The sequence below is a fragment of the Parasteatoda tepidariorum genome, chromosome 9 (assembly GCF_043381705.1).
Source record: "Parasteatoda tepidariorum isolate YZ-2023 chromosome 9, CAS_Ptep_4.0, whole genome shotgun sequence".
NCBI lineage: Eukaryota > Metazoa > Arthropoda > Arachnida > Araneae > Theridiidae > Parasteatoda > Parasteatoda tepidariorum.
In genome coordinates this window covers 8,022,032-8,048,088 of record NC_092212.1, presented here as the reverse complement: position 1 = coordinate 8,048,088, position 26,057 = coordinate 8,022,032, and the positions used below count along the sequence as shown (strand labels likewise).

Below are 26,057 nucleotides of genomic sequence, written 5' to 3'. Positions count from 1 at the left end.
TAACAATATATATTTTTTTAAATACATAATTCTTAACAGGGTTGCCACCCAAATCTGGAGAGAAAAAATTCCCCGTGATTTCCCTGTACCTATTACACACAATATATTACCAGGAAACACAATTACTGTGCTCTTGTGTGAGCTATATAGGGCTAACTATATTTATTAGTTTTAATTGCAGCAAAAACTTAAGAGAAAAAAAAAAGGAACAGCTGAAGATGCTTAAATAATGCTTTATTAAATGAAATAATTTAGTATAGTTGGAATATCATCCTTTAATATCTCATATATTATGCATTGAGTGGCCACCTTTTTTTCAAAGAGAAAAAACAAAAAGAAACAAAAACAAAATTCGCTGTATTTTTCCCATTAATAAAGAAAAAAAAATCAAAATTCCCTGTTATTTTCGGTGATTTTTAAATTCCCTGTATTTTCCAGGTTTTCCCTGTGGAGTAGCAACCCATATAACTGTAGTAGCTTAAAGCAAAATATAAAACAATGAATCAATGTTTTTACAGTTCATTATCAAGTCTTTTTTAATGTAAACAATTTTTTCTTTAAAATATTTAATTTTGATATCAGAAACGAAATGGGTCCTATAATTATAATTCTTAAGAAAATTTAAACAATTTATTTTTGCAAAATAAAAACGTAATAGAGCAAACACTGCAATATTTAATTTTATACTAACAACTCTGCAATAAATTGAATATTTATACTGAAAAGGATCTTTTTTATGAGACTAAATATAGTTATCTATGTTCAGAAGTAATAACTTAAATAAAAAAGAAACAAAATATTTGCTTGCAACATTTAAAGCCTTAATGAAAACTCAACTTATAGTTAAAAACATTGGTCAATATTATTAAAAATATACATACCAAACTTTATAAAAGTCTACAACAAACCTTTTTGGTAATGTATGTTAGTGAAATTTTTTTCAGAACAACAAAAATTCTTAAAAAATGCAGTTTAAACATGTTATTATAAAAAATAATAAGAAAACTTTATTCGGGTAATTAAAATATTTCATTTACAGCAATCATAGAATTAAAATTTGAATATAATAGAGACCTAATGAACGTATATTAGAACTTTATATATAAAAAATAATGATTTTTAAATTTTTGTTTTAAATATGCTCATCTTTACCCAATTAGATAAATCTTGTAAACAAATCAAATGAAAATAACAATTTTCATAACACTAATACACTTATCTTCAGTTCATTTCCAAAATATACAAATTTAGAATTGTATTAACTATTCAGAACAACATATCTAACTCAACAAGTAAAATAATTTACTATCGTTTACTAAAAAAGCTACCAAGACAATACTGTTCGTAACATACCTAAGATATTTAAAAATACTAAAAAGAATATTCTTACGTCTTACCAAAATATGGCAGACAAAGCAAGTCTAGAAAAATATTCAGAGATATAACTAGCAAAAAATGTACAGCTTAAGTTATAACATAAATAAAATGAGCAGATAAGCTATAAAAGTAAAGTAACACAAAAATACAAAATGTTATATTCAACTATGCATCATATAGTTGAGAGTTTCAATTAATATTAAATGAACATACAATTTTTACACAATATGAAAATCAATATTTCTTTTCATAATGAAAACATATTCTCTTGGACTTAAATAGAATGACATAATATGTATTTCACTAGTTAAGATTAGAAAATGAATATTTAGATTAATAATTTATGAAGATATATAACTAGTTATAGATTACTAGGTTAACACATTTATGATTATTTTTTTTTACTGCTATATATGCACCCAATGAAAACTATCAGTGTGGCCTATGGACACATATATGCCTCCCACAAAAGCCATCAGTGTAGACTACACGTGCAAATGCATAAACCATTTTAAAACTTAACTATTGGTGAATAAACAATATATATCGAAAGTACAGAACTTTTGGATCTATTTTCGATAACGTAGAAAAGTGTTTAGATATTATAATGTCTTATTAAAAAAAAAAATCAAAATATTATATGTAGCATAAAATAACAACTTTGCCTCAAACATAAGGCACTTTAACAGCAGCTTTTTTATTTTCGTTAACTAAAGAACTAAAAAAACACTTCTAAAAATAGATTGCAATAACCTAATAGCTTTCCCTTAAACTTTATTTAAATAAGACATACTATAAATTTCTTGATAACAAATTAAATATTATTAATGAAACTTATTTAACTATAAAAATAACCTGAAGAGTCAAGTGTTTTAGTAAAATATTATGCCTAATAGTTGCAGAAATACAAACTTATAAAAACATGAAACAAATACATTGATATAAAATATACTATTTATATCAGTTCATTGAATATATACAGAAGGTAAAGTTTAATAAAGAATGTGCCATATAGTATAGAGAAAAAATTTAATTGTCCTACATTCTTAAGATAATGGATACTTAGAAAACAATTTTCAAAAGATTAATTTCTGAAATATTAAACTGCTTTTACTTTTTTATTTTGATGACAACTGAATAAACAACACATTCATTTTAAAATTATTAAAAAAAATTTTGTTAAAAATGTACTTTAATTTTTAAAACTTTTTTTAAATGCACTAGTTGTCTGCCTCTCTGTAAATTATAAAAATAAAACACAAATTTAAAACTTAATGATAACTTTAAAATTGTCACGCATAAGAAAATAAACAGTACACTTAAATGTTTAAAAAATAATTTTAAATTGTAAAATAATCACACCAGAACATGACCCTCCCATGTTTGTGGCCTTTTAAAGGATACTGATTGGTCACATAAATGAGAATTAAAAATAGATAGCCTAAAGCTATATAATAAATTTTTGTTGATTTCAAAAAAGCACACATTAATTCTCACTGATTTCAAAAAATAGTTTTTACAATGAATTCAATTCTCAATAGTTATGATTCTGTAATATGGGTTTCAGTAAATTATTATTTTTTTTTTATAAAATTATATAAGAAAATAAACTTTGAAGACCAAGAATAGTATACTTTCAATTCATTAAAATTTTCACTGTATTAAAAGTTGCCAGCAATTAAATACAGTTAGCAGAAAAAAATAAAATGCATTAAGATCCTTAACTTTTCACAATTTTTAATAACCTCAATTTCTAGAAAGAAAAAAAAAAGTTTAAAAGCATTAACAAATTTTTAAAAAAATTCAATCTCATTAAAAAAGAGAGAATATTGTTTGAATCCAAAAGGCTAAATGATTGCAATAAAAATAGAGATTCAAAGAATTTTAATTAAGTTATCAAGAGCCAAACAATCAATAATTGATTGCAGATAAAAACACAAACTTAAATAAGCAATTATTATTAATTGCAAGCTTCATACTCTAAAAATGTAGAAAACATTAAAAATCTTAATTTGACAAATGATTGCAATAAAAATGGAAATTCAAAGAGACAATTTTATTTTAATATTGATACCAAGATTCAAATAATCAACCTTTCATTTAAAGTTATGCGGGTATTTAATTGCAAGCTTTAAGAATAAATAAAAAAGTAAAAAGAAAAGTAACAGTTTTAATGTGACGCTGAAAAATGATTCAATAAAAATGAAAATTCAAATTGACACAAAAAGTTTTCAACCAGGTTATCAAGAATCAAATAATCAATCTTTTACTGCAGTTAAAAAAAATTAAATAAAATAAGGTTTACAAAAGTAAGCAATTATTAATTGTAATCAAAATGCATCTCGACTTGAGGATAAGGAATAATAGCAATAAAAAGGAAAATTTAAAAGATATAATTTCTTTTAGTCTATTATAATTCTAATAATCAACATTTTGCTTTCAGTTAATAATGTAAATCTTAATAAATTGCAAGCGTTATACTCTTAAAATGTATAAAAAAATGTATTAACTTGAGAATGACAAAAGATTGTAGTAAAAAAAGAAAATTCAAAGAGGCACAAAGATATTCTTTTTTAATCCAGTTATCAAGCCGCGAATAGTCAACCTACCATTTCGGTTAAAAATGCAGGCTTAAAATGCAATTTTTAAATTAATTGCAAGCTTTATACTCTTAAAATGTATAAGAAACTAACAGTCTCAACATCAGTCTTCAAAACAAATAACAATATTGGCACCTCTCTTACTTTTTAAAACATTTCCAACGGAAGACTTTACACCCACCCGCCTGTCAGTTTATGAAAAAGATCTTCATTTAGAGTTTGGTTCTGATCTTTAGATCTCATTGATAAGAAAATGTAGCCACCAATAAACTCATGAACAACTTTACAGTCAGCTGAGAGACAGCTAAAAGCAACATTTTCCTCCTCGAATTGAACACGCACTTGGCGCATTTCCCAGTTTACGTTCCATACCTTCATCGTGTTATACCGCCAAGTCTTTATGTGATCACCGCTGGAGAGCTCCATACGCATCAGTCGGTTGAAGGCTATTCCAAGCAATTCCTATAAATTAAATTCCAATATTAGTAAAACGTAGATTTTTATAAAATATCTCTGTATTCTGCGAGTGAAATATATGACGCCAACTTTGGACTTTTCTGAAAGACTGTATCGTTTTACAATAGGAGTGTACAGCTTATTTTTGGAAAAGGGCAGCATTAAAAAGAACTTCTAGCCTTTTGGGGCCACAATCCAGTTTTATATCCATGATAATAATTCAATTATTCCATAATATTAACAACAGGGTTCCCACTCAATTTCAGAAAGAAAATTCCCTGACTTTTCCAGACATACAAGGTAAATTTAAATGAAAATCAAGACCATATTTTCATCAGAAAACTTTGATTCTTTTATTTATAAAACGAAATATTAGATTTTCTGGGTAAAAAAAATATTATTAAATGAGGATGGGAACATTTCAGTTTGACTAAATTGTGAAATTTTTACAACAAATAATTTTAATAGATGTTATAATTATTTAACTCAAATCTCAATAACTGATTACTGTTACTGACAATTTTAAAACTGGTTATTTTCCAGGTATAAAATATGAATATTCCAGATTTTTGTAAAAAAATTGCAACTTTCCCTGAATATTCCCAGATTTTCGGAGTCAAAATAAAATTCCCTGACAATTCCAGGTTTTCCCTGTTCATCCAGAGCTGTGGAAACCCTGAACAACAATATCAAATTATCTTTAGAATTAAGAGAAAAAGTAAAATAAATTATATTCAGTAACCCCCCCCCCCACCACCATTATATCAGTACCTAAAGATTTCAATTCCAAAAAAACTACTTACTAATATGTATTTAATCTTTTGATGATTTCTTAGAAAACAGGTGAATATCGTCAACGGAAATTTATGAACCTTCACCTCAAAGGTTCCATCTCATTATAAGCAAATTTTGAAGAATGATCCAGAAGTTTTAATTCTAGACTGTATCTAATTCACATAAAAATTAAGAAAATATTTTTCTGAGTTATTCATTGCATTATGCATATAAACATGTGATCTGTGTTTGAAGTATTTGACTCTAACTTTAGACTTTTCTGAAAGACTATATCAAACTTCAATAAGAGTGCACAGCTTATTTTGGAAAAGTGCAGCAGGGAAAAGGACATCTAAGCTTTGAGGGTCACAATAAATTCAGTTTTATATCACTGATAATTTAACTATTCCATAATATGAAAATATTAAATTATCTAATTAAGAGACAAAGTAGAAAAATTACCAACTCCATTATATCAGTGCCTAAAGGTTTTGATTCCAAAAAAATACTTTTTTCCGCATATATCAAAGTAAAAAAAAAAAAAACATATTTCGCGAGTTCTTAAAAACAGATTTAAATTCATTTAATAAGCCTTAGTAATGGAGGAATAAGGTAACTAACAATAAAAAGCATTAATAATTTATAAGAGATTATAAAACACTATTAATCCGAATGAATTTCTTAATTGAAAATAAAAATAGACAATCTGAAGTCCATCCACCCTTCTATCTGTTATGAATTCTTGCAACCAATAACACTTTTTCTAAGTCACTAAACCATGGCATACTATGGTTGTGTGAAATTTGGTTCTATGCCAAAGGGGTGAAAATGAAACTCTTGACTAAGAAATGTGTTCTATGGGGCATGGTGGTGCGAAGATCACATGCTTGGTGCTCCCCACATCAAACTCCCTGATTTTTCCTTTTTTTTTTGTTGCATAAAATTGCTAAAAATCCTATTACTGATTTTTTAGAAAATTTCTAAATTCCCTGACTTTTCCTGGTTTTCCAGGTAGTGTAGCAACCCTGTATTAAGCAAAATTTACAAAATAAAACATATCAAGCTAAAAATAGAAAATAAAAATTCTAGAAACTACAGCAGAATAAAACACAAAATTCAACATATATTCAAATGTATTTCCACTTAATGGCATCTTACAGAAAGGGTTTAAAATATTTTCGCAACAAGTTTGCTAGATTAAAAAATATGAAAATAAAGCGTAAATAGAGGATAGTGAGACGTATTTTATGCATTCTTACTGAAGTGATAACTTATAAATAAAAAAAATTATAATTTTACATTATTTGCTAAGGAACTCAAAATTTTTTTTTCTTAACAGTATCCAGAGTCAAGAAAATTTTTTAAGTCATTTTTAATTTCAAAGGAATGCGAGAAAACTATACGAGAAACATAAATATTACGCCAACAATGTTACACAATAAGAAGTTTTTCAAAATAAATAAATATATGAGTTAAGACTAATGTGCCTGGGTGTCAAAAAGCAAATAAAAACTGTTATTCTAATTTGGGTTTGTTATTCGTGTCAAACGAAATTTATTGGTCACTTCTGGCTTAACCCTTTACAGGGCAGGACATTTTAATCAAAAAATTTATCTAAGAAAAGACTTGAGAATTGCGTCCTGCATATCCACAATGAATAAAAAGTTGTTGATTGCAAATTGATTTGTTTAAACAATAAAAACTATTACAGTTTTAGTGGTTTATTTTATATCCAAAAATAAGAGACTTGTCTTTATTCCATTGTCCTGTAAGGGTCATTGTTTTCTAAAGAAAACATTTACGCTTCATAAGTAAACATGTTGTACTTACGTCTTTACGACCATTGTCGAAACGGACGACAAACAAAGACATTCCAAATTCTGGAAGTGCTTGCCATGCTTTGATGTAGCTTAGTTTGGCCTCCACTAAATTCAGATCTTTTACATTTGCATGAGCCTCCAATATTCTGGTGATGATCTGGAAAATAAAAATTTATTTCAATTTAGTTTTCAAAACCTACATAATTATAAAAAACTTAATAGCTTTAACACTATAAGTTACTAATGAAGTCTTCTCTTTCTTCATACTAGATTTTGGGTTAAATTTTTATTTTACTTTTCTTTGTGTTTCTAATTTTTAATATGTGAATTTATTTGTGAAGTTGAATTCATTATAATTCCCAACCTCAATTATCTATTTACACTTCCTTAAAAAGAAATTGTTTTAGCTGTTATTTTCTTAATAAGTATCCATAATCAAATTTTTAATATTCCCAGTAACATAATTGCTATGTTTTAAAAACAGAGTCTATAATAGACCTCACTTCACAATTTTAGTAAAAAAAAAATTATTTTTTATTTTCTTATGTGGGTATATAAAGCTATTATTTGATATGCATAATGCTTGGAATAATAAAATATGTTTACTAAGATATATTTAAAAGTTAAAACTCTAAAGAAAAAAAAAATTTGAGAAAATATATGAATAAAAGATTGAAGTAGGGTACACTACACAATAAGCCCCATCTCATTGTTTGAAGAATATTTTAGCATCTGTTCATTGACTGAGTGTGTAAATTTATATTTTCTCTAAGTGAAAAATTATGGATGAATAAAATTATTTTGGGATCAATTTAATTATTTAGTAGGAAGTAGGATAATATTAGCACTCTTAATATTTTATTAAAAATAAGTGGAGCCCATTTTGAACCCTTATGAAGATTAACAGACTTTTGATAAAATATAATTTGACAGCAATATTTATATATATATCCTTTTTGAAAGAAAAAAAAAGAGTAAAAAAAAAAGTTAAAAATAAAGGTGTTTCTTTTTTAGCACTTCGAAATTATTTGAATTTCGACTGATCTTTTTTCTTAAAAATACAAAACAATAAACTTACGTGGTAAATAACTTTGGATAGTTTATTAAATCTTATTTGCTTTTAATTAATAAGAACTGATTTGCACAATGTTTAAAAATTCTGTTGGTGCAAATATGTTGAAAACAAAGAAATTTTCAAAAACCTATTTACAAAAAATAAATAAATAAAATAAAAAAAACTAATTTTAAAACATTGGAATAATTTTGTCAAACATTTAAATTAAATGATAAAATAAGCTATGTTATATTTTTCCCATTGGGATGGATTGATTTCGCATGTTTTGAAACTGAATACTGTAATCCACTATTAGTTTATTTGGAAAAATCAAATTAAGATAAATTAAAGCATATTTAATATTTTCCCTTTTTATCAATACTCCTTAAACAACTTTAAGCATGAGGGAAAAGACTTTATGGAATTTAATATGTGAATATGGTATCAAATGTACAAACCTTTTGTGATTTCAACTTTTTCATGAATCGAGGTGCCACCATGTCATCAGGGTTAATATCAATTTGTGAAGGACTGATAACAGGAGCAGGTGCTGGCTTCTGCATATTTAAGAAATCCTGAATGGATTTTACTTCTAAATCATAAGAACTATCGGCCATGGTTTTACCCTTTGCTGCCAGCCTACAGGCTGCCATCCATTTTGCATATTGTTCTTCCTGTAATATTAATGACATATGAATACAAAATTGAAACAAAAGATTTGACTGTCATTATGCAGAAAATACAAAAATAAATACATAAATTTAAAAGTAAAATTTAATGGAATTCTCATAAAAAATCTCATCCCGGTGTAATTTAGTCTTGTTTATTGACTAATGCATATTTTTTTCAGGTGGAAGGTATCTATTAGAATGCATTTCAGCAAAAAAAAAAAAAATTTTTTTTTTTTAAAAATTATTTCATGAAACAAAAATATAACTTTATATGCCCACTGTGTATGAAACTCAGTCGTAAAACCTGAGAATCGGAAGGTATAATTTTTTTCTCGACTTAATGAACTTAAAATTGTTTGTTTTCATGAAAATTACTCATGAGATAAAATTCCAAAAAGAGTCCTCAAATTTGCTTTCAACTTTTAAGTCATAAGTCAATTCATAATTTTTATTTTTTAAATAATCAGGGTGCGTAGCCAAATTTTTAACAAAAAATAAGCAGATTTTAAGTACTTTTCAAGCACTCAAAAATATTTTTAAGCACTATATACATTAACAAAAAAGCAAAATAGTTTTCAAAGACTTTACTTGATCATGATAAAATAACTAGTTTCTGACAAAGAACTTTTTTCTTGATTATATTAGCCATTATAAAATGATCGAGATTTTTCAGTCCAATATCAGAGGGTGGAAAATGAAGGCTGAAATTGAGAATATCTTGCAAAATGCAACAGAGTTGCACATGAGAGTGCAATAATGTCACCGAACCCAGCTCAGTAGACGCGCATGCGGACTCACAAGCATTTGATCAAACATGTAAAATGATTGGCGGTTTCATATGCTATGGACCGACTTTACACAGAAATAGATTGTGAAAACGTTGAATAGAGCAATGTGAAAAGTACGCTTTTGCATAATACGTGGCAAAAATCGACATGGTAAAGAAAAAAATCTTATATTCGAGAAGGGAAAATTAATCACTTTTTAAAAATACCCAATGAAACAAACATCTTTAAGGGCTTTTAAAAAACGAATATCGAAATGAGCACTTTTTAAAAACACTATGCACCATGATAATCATTAAAGTTGGACTTCTTATAATGTGTACAGAACCCATAAGCTTGCGGAATCAAGGCTTGCAAAAAAAAAAAAAGGTTTGATGTCATTTAAATGAAATAGTTAGAATGCTTGTTGCTATACCTTGACAATTAAAAACAAAGACATTTACAGAAATTAAAATTATGAAAAAATGTTGAGCAATAAGAGAACCTTAAAAAATTTATAAACAACAGTAATTAAACCAAAGTAATTGTTGCTTATTAACTCTCTTATTTACTTTTATTTAAAAAAAAATACAGTCTAACTCGTTTATAACGAGAACTCGGATTTACCGAGGGAAACGAGAATATTTGGTTGGATCAATGTTAAGTCTATGGAACAGAAGTCTTGCAATCTTTTTTCTCATCTTTCCACTGTCTTATCTTTTTTTCAAAATGATATGAAATGCGCGAGTTCAAAGTAAGCTGACAAACTATTTTAAATATGTAGATTAATGAAAAAAATAAATGTTTTGGAAAGAATCTTTTCCTTTATTTTTCTTTCCTTTAAGACTGTAGCGCAACTAGAAATATTTTGCTGGTTGGGGGGGTTAGTTGTCATTAAATTAAGAAAAGTATTTAACTAAATTAATTAATGCAATTAATGTAAGTAAGTATTAATTAAATTTTAAGTCAACTCAATCATTTGACCTCCCAAGCCCCCCCCTTCTGGTTGCACGTCTGCCTTAAGGACTCGTTTATTACGAGCACTCGGATTTAACGAGTACATGTTACGGTCCCTTTGTGCTCATTATAAACGAGTTCGACTGTATAATAACTAAATAGTAAATTATTTTATTCAAAGGATAAAATACTTACTGAATTACATCTTATCCAATATTCAGTCATTCCTTCATGGTTGGGAACTTCCAATCTAATACCATACTTTCCATGAGAGAGATTAACATCAGGAGTGACTTCACAACCTATTTAGAAAAATCTTTTATCACTATAAATGTTACAATGATGAACCATATTACCTATTGGCAAAATGGGTGTTGTTTTGGGTTTGACAAAAGTTACTAGACTTAACTTATACAGCAAAAATGTAACCGCTGCAGACTTGTGAATTCAACTGCCTAACATAAAACCTAATCTTAAAGACTGATTGATGAAAAAATTTTTTACATTAAATATTTTTGAATTGATTCATGGTAATTTATTCATCTATTTTTTGTTAGCATATTTACACCTGCTAATGGATGTTTTTTAAATCAGGGTTTTGCCAAATGAAGTTTGAGATTATTTAAGGTTCCATTGGGGGGGGGGGGGGGAAACCAATGGGCTGCCGATTAGTAAAGTTTAACTTTAAATTTTTTTAAAAAAGGGAAAAAAAATTATTTTAAAATGAGTAAATAACAAAAAATGAGTACTTTGAACAAACTTTACAACAAAAAATTTTACAAAAAAAAAATTGTGTTTGTGAAATTCTTACAACAAATATATTGTTATAAATAAATAATCTAATACACATTTTATTTTGAATGAAAGAAATTATTTCTTCCGAATTGAAAGAAACCATATTAAAAAAAGAATTCATTTTCATAGTTTATACTGTAAAGGAAAATAAAATTGGAAACATATAATGAATAATTTGAAACATAATGAAATTCAATGAATCATGCAATGGAAATGAAAAATTCAATTCAATTACAGTGGACACAATGAAAAAGAAAGAGAGGTCATTTGCAACAATAAAATATTTAGATAAAAAATTTTAAAAAAAATTAAAAGACATATTTAAAACATCAAGATTTCTAGCAGGTCTGTTAAAAATATTGTAAAATCTCATATTAAATTTTTTTTTACATAATTATATAATTATGAATGAGAAACCAGAATTATTTACAATGGACCAAATTTTGTGTTTCAATTACCTTTTAAACATATGCTAAGTGCAGGTCCATCATCCTTAGATTTATAAAGATTCAGATAGGTATCTCTAAGAGTGATGAAGAACCTCCTGAAACCTTTCAAAGTAAACCGTTTTGGCCTAGAAGGGATGGAAAAAATAATTTTAACTACAATATGCAAAACCTGATTTTTGTCTAGAAACAATTTCATTTGGTACAACAATAGATTGATATATAAAAAATTACGCATAAGTCTGCAAACAAAGTCTGTAAACTAAGGCACAAACAAGAGAAATCAAATATTACACTGAATTCAAGCTTGCAATTCATTGAAACTCAGGGACATCAGATATTTCACAAAATTAAAACATGCAAACTCACTTCATGAAATTCAAATAGTCTGAGAGTTCAGGGACATTTGTGATGTTGACTTTTCCTTTGTTGATCAAAGTTCCCTCAAGGGTGACTTGAAGATCAGTGAGGGCTGCATCAACATCTTCATCTTCTGGGTAACTCTCTGGCTGTGGGTGATTAGCCTGCAAGTTCACTTGAACCTAGTTGGAAACAAAAATTTTAATTTACTGACAAAAATAATTAGCTTAAAAATTTAAAATATATTGTAAGATAATAAAATTTAGTTCATTTTTGAGAAATTCAGAAAACTTTACTTATAATTTTGTGAATTTATGAAAATAGGTTTTGATTTTGTGAAAAACCACAAAAACCAATTGTCTATTTAAGGCTTGTTTTTAAAGGTATGTTTTTGAAAAATTATTAAAAATTCACATGTTATGTAGTGAATTTTTAAAAATAGGTTCTGATTTTATGAAAAACCACACAAAAATGTTTGTGAAAAAAAAAATATTTCAACAATTTTTTTAATATAAAGTAATGAATTTACATTATTGATTCCAGTTTTCAAAGGAAAAAAAAAAGTTTTGTACAAGGAAAAGTTTTGAGTTTGAAAAAGTTTTGAGGAGAAAAAAAAAACATTTTATGACGGGTACAATAAACTATTATTTAAAGGAGTCGTTTTATAAATTAATTACTTTGTAAAGGGTTCTTAAACTAACCTAGATTTCTCAAAAATTTAAAATACTTTAGTTTTTTTGGCTAACAATTATAATTAAACATTGAATATAACATAAAAAAAGAAAGAAACAGAACATTATAACAGAGAGTCCTCATAATATATAGACTAGTAGAAAATTTTTTTAAAGCTTTTTATAATGATATAGAATGCACAGAATTTATTTTTTATTATATGGTATTGAGCAAAATTTTTACTTTTACAAAGTTTACGTCATTTCTCTTAAAAATGGATCACATAGTAAATTTTAAACATCTGTTTAGAATTGGTGACTTTTAATTTTGCTCCCATGCATTTTTTCTTTCAAAGGTTTATAACATAAATAAGCACACCTGATGCATTAAATGAATCATATGAAATACCTATTAGATACCAGTTTTAAGATCATTAGATAATGTTCAATGCCTGTTATTTTCTACAAACCCTAGAAAACAATCACAATTGGAAGAGGTGTTAATTCAAAGAAATAAATAAATAAAATATTATTGAATTTTGAAGGTTAGATTTTAAAAATGTAAACAAATAAAAAGAATTTCAGAAAACAGGCAAAAGCAAAAAGAATCAGTAATATAAGTCATCCTACTTCTTCTATTAGTACAACTGCATATCACTATTTGTATGAAAAAGTAAAATCTATTACTTAATCACTAACCTGTAAAGCTGCAAAGAGCATCATTTCCTCTTCTGTACAGTCAATTTCTTCAGCTAAAATTGCCCACTTTGCTTGCTCGTAGATTTGATTTATCCTTACAGCATCAAACTAAAACAAAAATAAAAAGAGATATACAGATGTGTAACCTGAGAAATTGAAAAAAAAGTGTAGATTAAACAGTAAGTAGGGCCCACGCTAAGCAATCGCCATCTCACCAAATACGATAAAATCGAAAATTTGGCAAATAAAATTGTGTTTTGGAGAATGATTTTTTACACTGGAAAGAAAAATATATATTTAATTCAATCCTCAAAACTACGTCAAAATGAATTTTTTTTAAGAAACAAATCAGCATTTTTTATTCAACTACAGTAATTTTCAGTAAATGTGCCACATAACCAATTAGAATTACAGCTGTGATTGTGAGCCAAATTCAGAAATCCTGAAATTTTTTTGAGTAAGATCATTAATGACGCATTTAAAAAAATTAATGGCTCTATAAATTAAATGAATAACTATGTATAAGTTTACTTTTATTTCTAATCACATTTATTATTCTACCAGAAAAAAATATTTACAAATGAAAGAGATACAAAGGAAGTATAAATTCTAGTTATAATATTTTTAAATAAAATATACAAGAATTTTAATTTATAAATGTGATGGATGATTTCTTGGAACTTCTGGACCGATCTCGGTTAGCAAAAAATCCGGATTTTTTCCGGAGCACAACCATCTCTGGAATTAGGTACAAATAATATAAGCCTGGACCAAACTACCATAAAATATTGATTAAACCCCGTTGAAAAATTCTATGGGGAAAAAATGGGTCATAAAATTTTTTAAAGATTTGCATTAGGCAAAAACTTTTGAAAATTGGCGAATTCTTTTGATATTTGGCTTATTTACTGGCTACTAATTTGAAATCCTTAGTGCAGGCCCTGAGTATGCGGGAATAAATAAAATAATCACATAATTTTTTTGCCATTTGAAATATACTAACATAGAAGAAAGGAAAGTGTCTTTGATTTGAAAGAGACTATGCAGAGATAATGACACAAATTTTTTCATTACATTTTAATTTTTAATGTTCATTAATTTTTAGGAAGACTAAAAAAATGTTTCAAAGATTATTATTTAAAAAATGAATCATAATACCAAATTTTCCAAAAATTTAAAAAAGCTCTCTATTGTTATATTTAGCTAGAAAAAAAAGAATTCTGTACAATGGAATTTTGATACACTTTAAAACTTGTTTAAATTTTCTCCAAAACCACAATATTTAAGCCAAAATATGTTACAATACTCTTAAGCCTCTCAGTGTCTTTTCTTATAATGTCCCCATCTTTAAATTCGGAACATGTTTCATTAAATAAAAGTAAAAAAAAAAGAAAAAAAAAATAATGATTTTAGCTTTTATTTGAATATATTTACACAATGAATAAAATTGATTTACATACAGATGAATCTCTAAAAATTAAATATCGCCATATTAAAAAATAATAATTTCAGAGAGTGAAAAAACTGTAATAAGTTTTTCTGAACTAGAGCAATGGAACAAATATGAGGAGTAACTGTTTATTTAATTTTGTGTACAGAAAAAAAAAGGGGGGGGGGCAAGAGAGTGAGTCAGCAATCGGATGAATGAAAGTTTGCCAGTTTCAAAAAAGTAATGTGAGGTGACAAAATCCGGGGATAAATACAAAAAAAAGGGGGATAAATACACACTCTGAATGAATTGGAGTCCTTGGATGTTATCCAAATCAAACAATAAGAAAGTGGGACAGCAATGGCAGAAAGCGCCTTGCCAAGTCTTGTAAGTGAGAAGTTGACTATTTATTGCCACAACAGGTGTGACACCTGAAAGATTACTGAAACTGTAAACTAGTCACTGAACAAATGAGACCACACTAACATAAGCTATATTCTTTTTTAAAAAAAGATAAAAATAATAAAAGCAAATAGTAAAATTAGTAATTAGATAGCACTTATAAAATTGAATGCTTTTGTTTAAGAACAGCATACAATCCATTTTTTAAAATTAATTTCGTTTTTAAATTTCATTTAGAAAATGAAGTTATTTATAATGCATTGTTTTACATAAAAATTATAATTTAAAAAGGAAGATGCAAACTAGGATGAAATTCTAAAAGATAGAATTCTCATATAGCTAAATAATTAATCAAAATTTCACACAAAACTATTTAAAAATAACATTAATTTGCCATGAAAATGTAAGAACTAAATCCCAAATTTTTTTTTAATTAAAAAATAGATAACAAATGTTATGTAAAATACAGTAGGGAACCGATTATCCGGAACGATTGGGACCATCACTATTCCGGATAACTGATTTTTCCGGTTTTCTGAATCACTACGAAAAGCGGTTTTTTTATTGTTAAACTCAACTAAAAAAAATATATATATTTGGAAATAATCTTAAAAAGAAGAAAAAACGATGAAGTAATACAGTAATGATTATTTCCAAAATGATGGTAAGGTAAACATCTTTCTAAAAAGAAAGAAAAATCCTAAAATCTTATGAGGAAAAAAAAATTTTTTTTTTTTTAAATGGCGGGAAAACTTATTGAATTTCCTTCCGGTTTTTTGGTTTTCCGGTTTTCTGATTTCCGGATAACGGGTTCTGTACTGTAGTACAAAATAGTATAAAACACATAATCAGTTTATAAATTAGCTATGCATAACCTATCATTTTGAAAAATAAAATAAATAATACAAACCAAAAATTATGAGGATAGAGAATATTATAGATACAGCATACAGCTTTAAGCACTTAATGTATAAATAATAAGATATTTTTACACAACTAACAAGAAATGCAAACATTAAAAGTAATCAGTACAAACATATAATTGAAACAAACCTTAGGGTTTAAGTCGTAGAAAGAATAAAACTTGAATCGAAGTAAAAGGCAATCGAACTCTCTAATATCCTGTTCCATTATAGATAATGAAGAATCTAACCATCTGAAATAAATTTAAAACAAATAAAAAAAAGTGAAAAGATTTTAACATTAAATCAGGATTATTACAGAACATATTTATTGTATTAAACTTTAATGGCACTTCTAAGGGAGATTAGAATACATTTAGGTTAATCACAGATTCTTGCATGAGAGCAATTTTTTTTAGAAGTAAATTTTTTTTCATTGGTAAGATAATTCACTTTTTAAAGGGCTAAAACACTTTTATAAAAAAAAATTGTAAATGAAATAAAAAATGGCTGGAAAAACAATTTTTTAAAATACCATTGACTATTTATTTTGCTTTTAGAATGTATTTCTGTTATACAAAAAAGTTTTTCAATCAACAAATAAAAATATTTAATGTAAAAACTTTTTTAATCCAAAATTTACAAATTTTTAGTAAAAATTAAGAAACATGTATATTTTAAAGAGAATCTGAGATAACATCAAACTAAGTAAACACACATAAAAAGATACCTATATAAAAGAAATTGTTGTTATTATTCAGACTCGACAGAAATTAAAGTGATTAACACCCCAGTACCATAAAAAATATTTTATGAAAAGAAAATAAACTTTAGCAAAAAAAGAAAACTAAAAACTACATAAGATTGAAGTTTGCTTTTTAAATATACTTCCAGTAGACTCATTTCTAAATTAGATCTGTTGGAGACTATCCAATTGCTTTAGCATTAATGTTTATTTAATTAATGATTAAATAAGTAGACTTAGAAGCACACATTAAAATTGTTGAAGGTCATCTTCAACAGATACATTTTATAAAAGAGCCTCGTAAACTACTGGCAAAGATATCTAGAGATATTACATAGAGGACATTTTATCAAAAATTATTTCTATTGAAACTCTTAACAATTTGAAGCTTAAAGTATTTAATGTTTTATACTGCATAAATAAATTTTATCGAAATTGAATTGATTTTTAAATAAAGTATAATTTAAAGATAGAAACAATTTGTCTTAACTTCTGAAACATTTGGTATAAATAGTACATTTCTAAACTAGTTTGAAAGTGTGAGGTGTAAATAAAAAGCATTCCCTATTAGATTACATCATATTAGACAAGTTCTTCTAAACAGTAAACTTTTAATAATTTTTAAATGTATAGCACTGTGATATAAATAGAATCATATTGATATAATAGGCCTAAAACAAAGCAAAAAAATTTTCTTCCTTGCCAAGAGTTTACAATTAAAAAAAAAAAAAAAAAAAAAATCAAAGTTGATGCTTATGGATAAATTGATTTTACTGAAATTAGTCATTTCTATCAATAAAACAAAAAGATTTGTCGACAATTATTACCCTACTTTGGGAGAATGAGAAAAATAATAAAATTTTAGAAGCTAGGACCCAGCTTCTAGAATAATTGCAATTTTATCACATTAGCTTCGAAATAAAATAAAAAGTTTCTCGTACATTTGACTATTTTAGTGATGTAAGTCATAGGTTATTTTTTTTTTCCGCAGAAATGCAGTTAACTCTTCAATGACAAGATCAAATTCAGAAAAATTTTAAGAAAACATAATTTCGATAACTTTATAAAACATACACTTAAATAAACACTTAAGCAGTAGGTAAGTCAATATTGTTACCTATGTGACAAACTTTAATAGGATAAAGCAAAAACGATCATTTTGACTATTTTTTTTAAAGATTTTTCCTGCTTATAACAAATAATAGAACATGTTGAAAAAGTAAGTCCACAACCTGATGCCTGAGATTTACCCGCCTGTGACCATAGTACTTTGATTTATGTTCTTTTTCTGCATAAAATATGATTTAATCCAAGATTCACAAACATTCCCCTCAATAATACATAATCAGTTGCAACTTTAAAGTAAAAGAGATCAATGATTAACTTCTAAGTACCTTCCTAGACAATATTTAGGTCTTAAAAATATAATCAATTATCTTTTTTTCTCCTCTTTCACTGCCACATAATTTTTAAATAATTTGCATTTTATTTCATATAGTTCAATATTGTCACCTCATATATATCTATAAGTGAAGAAAAAGTGTTTAATATTTTGCAAAAAAAAAGAAAAGAAGATCAAATATAACTATATATATTTAGGAAAATGAAAAAAATAAATGCTAACTTTGCTTACTAAATTCTTATTTATATAATTCAGTTTTATAATATGAAGATCTCAAAAATATAATCGATTATTTTTTGTCTCCTCTTTTTCTGACCTTATATTTTCGTTTGTATCCCATTTTACTACCGATGTTATAAACTTTCAGATAATATTTTTATGCTCTAAGATAAGATTAAACGGGTTTTTTAAAAAAAAAAAAAAAAAAAAAAAAAAAAAAAAAAACAAGCATCTCTAGGGTAATAAAAAAGTAAATGGTAACTTTGTATACTAAATTCTCATTTATATAACATTTAGGTCTTAAAAATATAATTGATTTTCGTTTGTCTCCCCTTTGACTGCCGTTTATTCGTCTCATTTTTCATCTTGATTTCTGTTAAAAATTGAGAGGACCTTAATCAATACTTCTATTGAATATTTATTTGTTCAGTCGGATATATTAGGAACTCAGAGTTTTTACATCTTCTTAGGCCAGTTTGGCAATAAAATTTTTGAGCCCCTGATAAATTCAATCTAATCAAAAAGGTAAGGAAAATATTGAGACAAACCCAGCATTGAGACGAGCCCTTTCAGCCAGAGATTTAGGGCGCAAAACACATTGCCTTGCTTCTTCAGAAGGACTCTTAGGACTATGAGCCAAAGGTAGATCATTGGAAGAAGTGTTAAAATCAGAAGAGTAATTCATAAAAGATGATGAACCATTAAACATAGCAGTAGAGGGTGAATAATTTCGGCCATCAGTCGTAGTCCATGACTGAAAACAAAAATCCTAGTTATTAAAATTGTAAGAATGAAAGTATATAAGTTTAAACAATTTCATTGAGCAAATCTGCACTAATACCAAAGTACCTTAAAATTTATTTTAAAGAAGAGCTTAGGCGCATTTTAATGAAATTTCAATTTTCGATATTTAAAGATTTGTATATCCAAAACAAAGTAGAATCAGAAATATATCACTGATAAGAAGAGGAATTAGCAATTTGCTATAAAATATCATCTGCTTTCAGTAATAAATAATTTTCTGCCAAAGTATAAACAATCTTCGGCTTTTAATTTCCTTACCAACAAGAAACAACAGAAAAAAATATAATAAAAGCCGATGCGACTCCACATCAGGCAGAATTTGCTAATGATATCGCACCTCTGAGGAATAAGAATTCATTTAATTAAAAAATATTTTTCTTTAATAGATATCAAATAAATAAACATAGTAGATGATAAAATGCTTTATTTGTAATAGTTGAAATATCATCTGAAATTATAAATCACTAATTTGTCATAATAAATGAAGGATAACAAAAATTAAGAAACATAAGTGGATAAAAATAAAAATATCAGATTTTTTAATTCTCTATTGGGCACGTACAAATTACGGGTGAAAAGGGAGAATGAAATCTCGCAATTTAATAGGATGCCAAATTCCCTCACAATTCCCGATTTCAAGGTAAAATCACGTTTATCCCTGATAACTTTACCTTTTTCCTGGCTATTCCCGGTGTGTAAGGACCCTGTTTCCATCACTCCGATTTATTTGAACAGATTTAAATTTTAATTCTGGTTGCTTTATTTCAGAAATACTTTTGACTTAATATCAAATTAATGCTAAGCAATATAAAATAATCTCTTTTGAGTACTGAACAAAAAGTAAATACAAATAATAATTATTTTATAAAAATATGTAAATCACTGTCTCCTATGTGACAGTATATTGTATATACATAAAAAAATTTAAAGCAAAGAATAACTGATTTGAATAAATCAGATAAACTGCTTTTTATCTACTTTATGGTTAATTTCATTTAAGTGGAATCCAATGTACTTAAAAGTGTTACATTACTGTGTTCAATGGAGCACCAGAAGATCCAGATGTGTCTGGAGTTAGAAAACCATCTGACTTGTTATTATTGTTTTGGCTGAGATTCATTCCCGCAGTAGGTTCCTTACTACGCTGACGAGGTGTGCAACCTACACCTCTCGCATAATTCCTCTTCAAATGATCCGAAGTGAGTGGACGACAAAGTGAAAGCTCTTCTGGGTGCCTCATCCCTATAAAAAATATAATATCTCTGTAAATCTTGTGTCCTTGATACAGTCAAAGTAATAAATCTTGTTAATAATAACCATTATTTTGTGTAATTATAAAAAATAAACATAACATTACAATGAAGTTGTGTAATTATTAATAATGATCAGTTAACGTGATAAATTCTCACAAACTATTCACTCTAGTGCATGTATTAATTTCCTCCATACATTGTTAAGAATTAACAAACACAATAGCCACCACTTATGCTGGTGTCTGAATCAATGCGTAGTTTCAAAAAAGTGCAACTAGTACAAAATTGTTAAGCAAATATATATGGAAATTCTTCAGTCTTAAAAAAACAATAATTCAGGGTATACTGGACAATTTATTGTACTTACCAAATTTCATTTCCAACAATTACTAAAAATTGAAAACTTTTAGAAAAATAATTGCTTTAATTTACATCCATGGTCATTATTAATAACTGTATATCACAGGTCATATTTTTGTCATGCAAATTATTAAACACGGTAAAAAAAAGCATTTCAGAAAAGATTTATAAGTAACAAACCAAAAATAAGTAGTTAATTTTCAAATGCATTATTTCAAAGAATAATCCAATAAAAATTAGCCATTTGAAAAAGAAATCAATTTTAAGAAAGTAATCAAGTAAAATAGAAAAAAAATATACAAAAAGGCATAATTTTCAAAAATTAAGCCACCCAAGTACATACAATATCAAGATCTAATTTTAAAAACATTTCCTCAAGAAAAATATAATAGCACTGTTAGTTAAGTATTAATAATAACTTTCAATTTACCTAGCTCTTTGCAAAGTTTCTTCACAGCAGTAAATGTTTTTGCTGAAAAATCAGCTTTAATGTCAATAAACCTTAAATCCGGCAACTGCAATTTCAAATATTTATGCATTGGAGTAAAATGCAGAAGAGCATCAGCCTGTATGCCACACTGGTCCAACGTAGATCTTGTACGACATAGCCATGTATTCCTTTTTGGCCACCAGAGAGCATGATCTGACCAATCAATAGCTACATCTAAAAGTTGATAGAATGAGACAACAAAATCAACAAATTTTAATATTGACACAATAAAGAGAATGAAGCATATTTCAAGGTATAGATAGTAAGCACATAGGTACATTGCATAGTTGACAACATATAGTAATATAATTATAAAGAGATAGTAATATAGCGTTTAACTAAATAAGGAAATATTCTCTAAAAATTTAGCTACTTTGCTGACACTTGATTTGAAGTTACCAAAATTTTGAGATTCTTTTGGCGTAGATCACAGTAGAGAAATTTTTTTATTTATATCATATGAGAATTAGTTAAAAATTATTTCCCAGAAGCTCTCCAACAAGACTTGATAGTAAGAAATGTTCAGCAAGTATTATCAAGCGCAACACCCACTAGTTAAACAACTATTTTTCTTTTAACTCATGAATAATTTTATTTTTTAAACAAAAATTGCACAAAAAGAAAAACTTAAATATCAAATATTCTGAGATAAATGCCTACATAATGAAACTAAAATTATTAACAGCATCTTAAATTTAGTTTAGATTAGACTTAAACTGTTCTGCAGGAACATCTGCAAAACAGTTCCGTTCTAAACATTCATCATTTTGCGAAGCATGGTCAGTGTTTTAAGCACTTTTTGCTATAAGAAAATACGCATAATCAACTTTGATGGACTTGATACGATAGCAAGAAAGTGTAATATCTTTCTACAATTGAAACAATAGAGAGAATGTTTAGTGTGAAATGAAAAATTATAATATGTAAAATGTTAACAATTATAAAATATGTAATTTTGTGACCAAAACAACTTATAATCACTTCACATCAATTACTGGTCTAGAAGACCACTGATAATTTATCTTAGAAAAGTACAAGTAAAATTTACAGGCCCTGGAACAATGGGCCACCATTAACTTTGAGCATTGTATACATTAAACATCATTTACAGTAGTTATAAACATTAACCACAACTATCTGGGAAAAAAATTAAATTTTAGAAAAATCTGTAATGTTCTTACCTAATTCCTCAACTAGATTTAACATAAGGCCTCCAATATGAAGGTCACCTTTAACCCTGAGAGTCCTTTCGACTTGAAGGTCTGTGACCAGAACATGTAATTCCCAGGAGCCATCTCCCACAAGATAGCCATCAGCTATCATCTTTTATAGATCCAGAAGACTGAAGAAAAAAATATTTTATATAAAGGGACATTTAAATATTGTCTAAGCATGTTTTATGACAAATTTAGAATCCTCCCTTGCTAATCAGTAAAAATACACAAATCCTCTCCTGCTATTCAGTAAATCATACAAATCCTCTCCTGCTAATCAGTAATAATACACAAATCAGAAATCCTCTCCTGCTAATCAGTAAAAATATACAAATCCTCTCCTGCTAATCAGTAAAAATATACAAATCCTCTTCTGCTAATCAGTAAAAATACACAAATCCTCTTCTGCTAATCAGTAAAAATATTCAAACCACAAATCCTCTCCTACTAATCAGTAAAAATACTAAAATCCTCTCCCATGCTAATAAGAATAGAAAGTTGTTGCATCTACCTCTTGTTTTTGTTTTGACTTTTACAATAGCAATCTAATTTAAGGATTAAATTCAAATAGAAAAGGTAACTTATATGCATAAAACAAAATACTTATTTAGATTCATTTAAAAAAAAAAATCTCAGTAGAATATTTTTTATAAATTCTTTGTGTTTTCCTTTTATGGTCCAACTCCTGGAAGAAATGTTTTTAAAATTTTTGTATTCTTTTCAAATTTAACTTTTACTTAAAATTTAATAGTTTTCAAAGAAAAATTTTACATGTAGGAAATTTTAGTGTCTTATGTAGTAGGAAGATTAATACTTCACCTCTCCCCTTGTCAGTAAAAAATAAATAAATAAACATTAACTTAACACTCATCCCCTTTGGTGCTCATTTATTTGTATAGTTTCATCAAAAATAATTTTAAGGAAATTAAGAGAAAATAATTTAGTACACAACTTACTCTATTATTTACTGAAAAGAAATTCTTAAAGAGAAAAGCTTTAGAAGGCATTTTTAAGTTCAAGTCAGTTAAAAATAAGAAAGGACAAATGAATCATTACTTTACAGGAAATGATTCATCATTTCCCTTACCACAACTTGATATTTGTAAAAACAAGTTATTTATTAACATGTCAAAAATATCCTTCTCAATGGAAAACACGTAATCAAAAACATTTTAAAATGGAACATTATGACAATAACTAATAACAAGGGTCAATTCAAGATTTGTTTTGCAGGGTCTTGTTTTTGGAATTTTGGAGAAAATATAAGAGAATTTTGTTAAATTCTTGCTATATTTGTTGCAAAAAATTACATTTATATAAACTTAATTATGATTATAATGTTGAAACTGGCAGTAACAAGATGCAATACATCACATTAAAATAAATGATTTTCTGAAATTTCAAAAATTAACTCATAAAAATACTCAATTTTCAACAATCTATAAAAATTAAAAAACAGAACTTGAAATACTACTAGTTAGTACTAAGTAGTGTTTTTGAATATTTTACATTTAAATTTTAATATTAATAAAATTAATTAAATTTTATAATTATTTGTAATTTCCATTAAAATTTTATCTGCACACAATAAACAGAGTTGACTGCAATTTAACAAGTGACTAACTTTTATGGTCAAAATAAACAAAACAAAAAATTCCAATGATTAATGTGGGCTAATTTTTAAAATATTAACTCCTTGTTTTCAGTTACTCACAATAAATATTTTAAACTTTATATTGTACAAAAAAAGAAAATGCTTCAAAAATGTTTTTCTTTGATCAGAATATCTTGACACATTGACTCAATGAATATTTCACAAAATAATTTAACTGATATAAAATATTAATATATCATATTTTGAATAAAACAGTTGTTTAAAAAAACTGAAAAACAATTTTACCGTTATAAGACAAAAATTTATTTACATGAATTTTATCTAATTTTCTTTAATTGTGTGCTCCAACATTATAACCAACTCTTTTTAAAACGTTTCAGAGTAATTTCATTATGAAGACACAATAAATCATTCACTACTTCCTGAGGACAAATCAGTCTTTCTTTATTTTTCTTCATTTAAGAATTAAGTTTCTCTAGCAATATGCTAAAAAACCAGAAACTCTGCCAAAAACTTAGGATGATATTCAAGAAAACACAATGCAGGTAAAATTTTTTGGTGTATATTTTAAACATTAAACCTATAAAATAACACAAACATTTGACAATGTGCTAATAAATAGTAGCATATAACTATTATAAACTGTAAAATTAAACATCCTCTTATCATAACACAATATAAAATTAAAGTTTTCTTTGTATTAACAGAATGTCCTTCTTATAGCAGCTTTACAATTAAAGAACTACCAGCTCTGCTGTTTTGTAAGCATATAGTGGTCGACATTCAAATTATCATCAATAAAAGATCTTTTCTGATCAACATATGTTAAATTGCATTAAGAAATGTAGTAATTAACATTTAAATCAAACATTACAAGCAATGTACTATTGAAAGTAAAAATAATAATATTTATGCAAGTACATAAATGTAATTCTTTTAGTTTGTAGTTGTACACTTTTGATTAGCATTTGATGTCCATGGTTTCAAGTAAATTTACACATTAATATAAAAGTACAAAATATAAATTGCAACAAATATAATTAAAACAAAATTAAATAAAATTTTAGATAATTTAAAAGACAGAAGGGAGACATAAATAACTAATGATCACATTAAATTTAACTTCGAGATCGACATGCGAAAGTAACTTAAGACTTATTTACAAACCGCGTAAACACGTCTAAAATTTAATAAAATATATCCTGAAGTTTTCATGTGTCCAGTACAAAATTACGCATGAGACGTCAGAAGACAATAAGAATAGTTGCCAATTTACCTTAAATGAATGAATGCAAATTCACAAATGATTAAGAAATTTACTTACAGCTTATCTTCAATAAACTAAACAGATATGAATATCTATTAAGATATAGTCAATGAGAGTGTAAACAGTAATGCTCTACAATAGATAAATTGAAGAGGAATCAGATTTCACAAGCGCCCTAATGTTTCATACTCAAAGGACACACCTTTTACATAACATATATTCAATTCCGTCTTTTCTTTCACTTTCTTCGATTACGGATCACTTAAATATTAATTTACAAAGAAGCAATCAAATAAATAACACTCTACATTTAAAATAATAAATGTACAATAATCTAACTTTCATTTATTTGTCATATGTAACACTGTTTACGCAGGTTTGCAAGTGGGCGATATTTGTAAGCTATCCTAAAAAGGTAAAAGCTTCCGCAGCACAGTTTTTGTGTCCATCACACAATTCTAGTTTCCTATTGGTTGACAGATTATGTGGGCTCAGAAAGCGAAAATGCGTC

The 26,057-nt window shown here is 26.7% G+C and overlaps 1 protein-coding gene across 3 annotated transcripts; it reads right to left on the bottom strand.

The window, feature by feature from the left end:
• Nucleotides 1-2,448: 2,448 nt before the first annotated feature.
• Nucleotides 2,449-26,057, bottom strand: LOC107457409 (unc-112-related protein). Of its 3 annotated transcripts, none has more exons than XM_016075566.3 (13): nucleotides 25,604-26,057; nucleotides 22,632-22,792; nucleotides 21,391-21,624; nucleotides 20,381-20,589; nucleotides 19,092-19,297; nucleotides 16,329-16,431; nucleotides 13,445-13,552; nucleotides 12,084-12,256; nucleotides 11,727-11,842; nucleotides 10,669-10,775; nucleotides 8,540-8,755; nucleotides 7,038-7,184; nucleotides 2,449-4,439 (listed from the first exon to the last, which is right to left on the bottom strand). In XM_016075566.3, the coding sequence occupies exons 2-13, from the start codon at nucleotides 22,771-22,773 to the stop codon at nucleotides 4,149-4,151; spliced, it is 2,052 nt and encodes a 683-aa protein (XP_015931052.1). In that variant the 5' UTR covers nucleotides 22,774-22,792; nucleotides 25,604-26,057; the 3' UTR covers nucleotides 2,449-4,148. The 3 variants fall into 3 exon arrangements, with proteins under 3 accessions (XP_015931052.1, XP_071041670.1, XP_071041671.1); XM_071185569.1 differs by lacking the exon at nucleotides 25,604-26,057 and adding an exon at nucleotides 25,447-25,572; XM_071185570.1 differs by lacking the exon at nucleotides 25,604-26,057 and adding an exon at nucleotides 25,201-25,525.

What these genes read in the sequence shown, in the direction of transcription:
- LOC107457409 (XM_016075566.3), bottom strand. Translation starts at nt 22,773, where the DNA reads ATGATAGCTGATGGCTATCTTGTGGGAGATGGCTCCTGGGAATTACAT. An exon ending in GACTATTTGAATTTCATGAA is followed by an intron (nt 11,843 to 12,083) that starts GTGAGTTTGCAT and finishes CATCCCTTCTAG; the next exon opens with GCCAAAACGGTTTACTTTGA. An exon ending in TCGACAATGGTCGTAAAGAC is followed by an intron (nt 4,440 to 7,037) that starts GTAAGTACAACA and finishes TTTAATTTATAG; the next exon opens with GAATTGCTTGGAATAGCCTT.